At 32.4% G+C, this 4,012-nt stretch overlaps 1 protein-coding gene across 1 annotated transcript; it reads right to left on the minus strand.

The window, feature by feature from the left end:
- Window positions 1–385: 385 nt before the first annotated feature.
- Window positions 386–3,771, minus strand: LOC143588964 (cytokinin hydroxylase-like). Its single transcript, XM_077069843.1, has 5 exons — window positions 3,430–3,771; window positions 2,989–3,215; window positions 2,281–2,522; window positions 1,678–2,056; window positions 386–935 (listed from the first exon to the last, which is right to left on the minus strand). Exons 1-5 carry the CDS (start codon window positions 3,716–3,718, stop codon window positions 513–515), a joined length of 1,560 nt encoding a protein of 519 aa, XP_076925958.1. The 5' UTR covers window positions 3,719–3,771; the 3' UTR covers window positions 386–512.
- Between the last annotated feature and the right edge of the window lie 241 nt (window positions 3,772–4,012).

The raw sequence follows: 4,012 nt of genomic DNA on the forward strand, positions 1-4,012 counted from the left end.
CCTAGTCTAAAATATATTGTGTAGGATGTGAATATGTTATTAAGTCAAACCCATTTGAATAATGTTTTTGTTTTTTACGTTTCTGACTAATTTATTGTTCCTATGTTGTACGTTTCAATTTACTTCTTTTTGCAAGTTAACATGTTGAAACACATGTGTATGATTCAAGTTTTTTATCTACTTTTTTTTAGACTTATCGGCCCACCCGAAACACATTGCCTAAATACTAGTTTAAATAGTTATAGAAAATAATACTAATAATATTAATCATGGGAAGTTATGATATCAACAATAAATAGTATTTAAAAGTTCTAATGCTTTTCCTCTCATTTTATTAGCGTATCTTGTGATAATTAATCATTACAAGCATTGCTCCGTCTCTCACTCTTTAAAAAACTTTTTATATATTTAATTCTCAAAAAGGCTAAACTAAAGGATACATAAATATTCTTGAAACCAACCCAAAAAGTCAAAATTGATAAATTCGAATTAGAAAGCTTAGAGCATTCCTCTCATTCCTCCAAGGGGCTCAAACAAACTTGAACCCCGTACTTAGGTTTTGTAGTTAGCACGATTACTGGTGCGTGCCGATAACTGTCTGATAACGTAAACTTGAACTTGCATATTAACGTTGACAAAATAATCTTAGCTTCCATAAGAGCGAAAGACTGGCCAACACAATTACGAGGGCCTGCCGCGAATGGCATAAAATGGCGTCCTTGAGAGAATGACTGACCCGCAAACCGATTCGGGTTGAATTCGTTTACGTCTTCACCCCATATCTCCTTGTTGTGATGCATGGCTAGTACCGGAATCCATATCGATAACCCTTTAGGAATATGGAGGTCCCCGAGATTTATATCTTCAAATGCCATTCTAGGGAGCACAGTTGCAGGAGGATATAATCTTAAAGATTCTTTGATTACCATGTTCAACTGCATAATTAACACTTGACGTTAGATGTATATAAAATCAGTGGTACCAAAATAATATATGTTTATTTTATTTCAATAAAATAAAATACAAATTTATGTAAAATCGATTAAATATGGTTACCGGACCAATAGGGTGGATGATTTTAAGCATTATTTTAATTTACATAAATAAAAAATATGTAGATGACCAGAAAACCATGCATATTTTTGCCATATTTAAATCCGATAGTTTTCAGTGATATCTTTCAACTCATTTAATCATTGGAGGTTGTCACGTACAAGTCAAAGTATCATTTTTCTAAGTTAAAATTAAAACGTGCCGTTCAAATAACAATAAACGTTAAAATTAAAACCATTATGTAATATTTCTGTACACTTATTTAAATATTACTTTGTTTTTATAAGTGTGAGGTAGTAAAAATATATATTATATGATTTAGAAATAGAGTTACAGACTTACAGGGTATTGTTAAGAAAAAAATAACTATTATTAAATTCATTTGTATACTTTATTAAGCATGTGTTCAGTTATATGGAAATTAACTTATTTGGTACGAAATTAATTAATGTGTATTAATTAGTTATTAACTGATATCTCTTACGCAAGTTTCATTTTAAGGATTAAACTATAAAATAATGTGTACATTAGTAAAACTTTGCTTTCAATTAAAATTTTTATCTCTGTTAAACAAAATTAATGTTTTAATTACCGTGTTAGTTCAGAATACAATTCAATGCATACCAGGGAGAGCTTGGAGAGATCCTCTACCGAGGGTGAACCGCCATTACAGACGTCTTTAACCTCGGCTCGAACCTTGTCTTGCCAGGATGGGTTGCTAGCTAGTAACATGATGGTCCATGTGAGTAACAATGCAGTGGTGTCATGTCCAGCAAAGAAGAAGGTCTTGCATTCATCCATTATTACTTGCATATTCAAGTTGAATTTGTCTCCTCTTTTCTTCTGCATTTCATTCAGCAACATCCCAAGTAAATCATTTCCGTAAGAATTACTGCGACCGATCTCAACGCAATCCTTTCGGCTCTGTATGATCTCCATCAGCAAGCGCTCAACCTCCAATTTTAATGATTTGATCTCTCTGTTATATTTACTCGGAAAAAACCTGCATTAAAGTATAAATTTATTAATTTTTCGAATACATTTATTGGGGTCTAAAGCGAATTTTAAATTGAGATAATAGTTTTATAAACATCCAATTTTGCAAACATAATATAGCTAGAACAAGTTTTAGCGAAAAGAAAACCCATCCAAATATATTGTTTCTTTCCTTTCCTTGTTAAAGCTTTAAACAAAGAAAATCAATAAAAAAAGAGTGAACGTTTTTACCGGCTTCCAGGAAGGCACAGGTGACGGCTAGCTTGAGCACATAATTGTTGTAAAACGGTTAACAAATGAAATATCTGTTTCCCCTTCTCGTAACTACTATCGAATTCTGTTCGAGAAATGATTTCCGCGGTGAGCCGAGCCATGTACTCCCCAATCTCAAACTCCGATCGTCCATTTGTCACTTCTGTGTTCATTGATTGAATCATTTCCTTGGTGCATTCCACCATATAAACAGCATAACTCTTCATTAAATAAGCACAACTCATATCAGACTTGATTTGTTATTAAGGTAAAAACAAATAAAAGAAAACAATACTTATCTATATCTATATATATATATATGGAGAAATATAGTTTGCAAACCCTTTTGAGTTGAAAACCCCGTAAAAACCCTATGTAACATTGGTTTTTTTTTTTTTTTTTTTGTTATATGTTGTTACATTTAATACAAAACATCGAAAACATAAAAAAATGTTTTGCTATTTTTTTTACATTTTTTAGTAATTTTTATATATATTTTCAGGAGAGAGAAAATGTAAATAAACTTTAACATTTTTTATTAACTTTAATTGTGGACCACAAGATTTAATCTTTAATTAAAAGCATGTGGTTAAAAATAAGTTTCTAAAGTTTTCACAACTTAAGTGGGTTTTTATTCTAACCTAACCCTGTATATATATATTTATAGTATGCATGAGTATTTTCAACCTTGAGTTTATCTTTAATGAATGCAGGTGCAACTATGTGACGTTGGTGGTACCAATCTTGGCCATTTGCCATTAAAAGCCCGTGGCCGATGAAGTGCTTAGAGCCTTGCTGTTGTAGCCATGATTTGCCTGAAGTAGTGCTGTGCTTTACTAAAAGCTCTTTGATTAGTTCTGTGTCTGTCAAGCACATCCGTGGCTCCGTACCATTCCAATATATAAATCTTTTTCCTGCATAATCATAATAAGATTACATATATCCGTATAATCATTGCCAAAATAAATCATAATGTAAGGATCTTGGTTTTCATACGACTTTAGGAAAAAAGGATAAAAAAATATTTGCATATTAAACTGCTGTTTACTTTTACTAAAATTGCAAAAAGATGTGTATATTCAACCGAATCTGAATTGAATACCACATAATTAGGGTGTATGCGGGTACCGTAAATTTTGGACCAGAGGACGAAGTGAGGTAAGAGGCGAGGGACAACATCATGGTCAACGGTGGGCATGTCGTATGAGGTTGATTTGGAGACGAGGGAAGCGATATCCAAGAGGTTACCGATAAGGAACCTCGGTTTGGGGCCACGGACTCCTTGCCTGGACATGATGTTCTTGATACGTATGGGTGTAAGCAAGTAACAATCAAGAGTTTGATAGGCAACCTTGATGAAAAGATAGAGAACTAATGCAAGTAAACAAGCCCAGAAATAAACACCCATTGCCCTCATCAATTTTATATTTTTAGAGTTTGAGAGAGAGAGAGAATAGATTGAGAATAACAGGGGGCCAAGGAAAGCAATTTATAGTGGTGAGACACTCAAGGAAGCCATGACTGAATCCTTTCAAAAAAAGGCAAAGATGTTACTTTTGTGATCTTAAATATTAAATGCCTTTATTTTAATTAATGCTTTCTTTTCTTATTTGGAATGCACTAAATTAGCAGGATATCAACTATCAAGAACATATACATGGATACATAAACATTAAATGAATTCATAAAAAAATAAATAAAAATGGTATAA

The sequence above is a fragment of the Bidens hawaiensis genome, unplaced genomic scaffold, assembly GCF_021521415.1.
Source record: "Bidens hawaiensis isolate Kalapana, Puna unplaced genomic scaffold, B.hawaiensis_p1.1 tig00037026_1, whole genome shotgun sequence".
Taxonomy (NCBI): Eukaryota; Viridiplantae; Streptophyta; class Magnoliopsida; order Asterales; family Asteraceae; genus Bidens; species Bidens hawaiensis.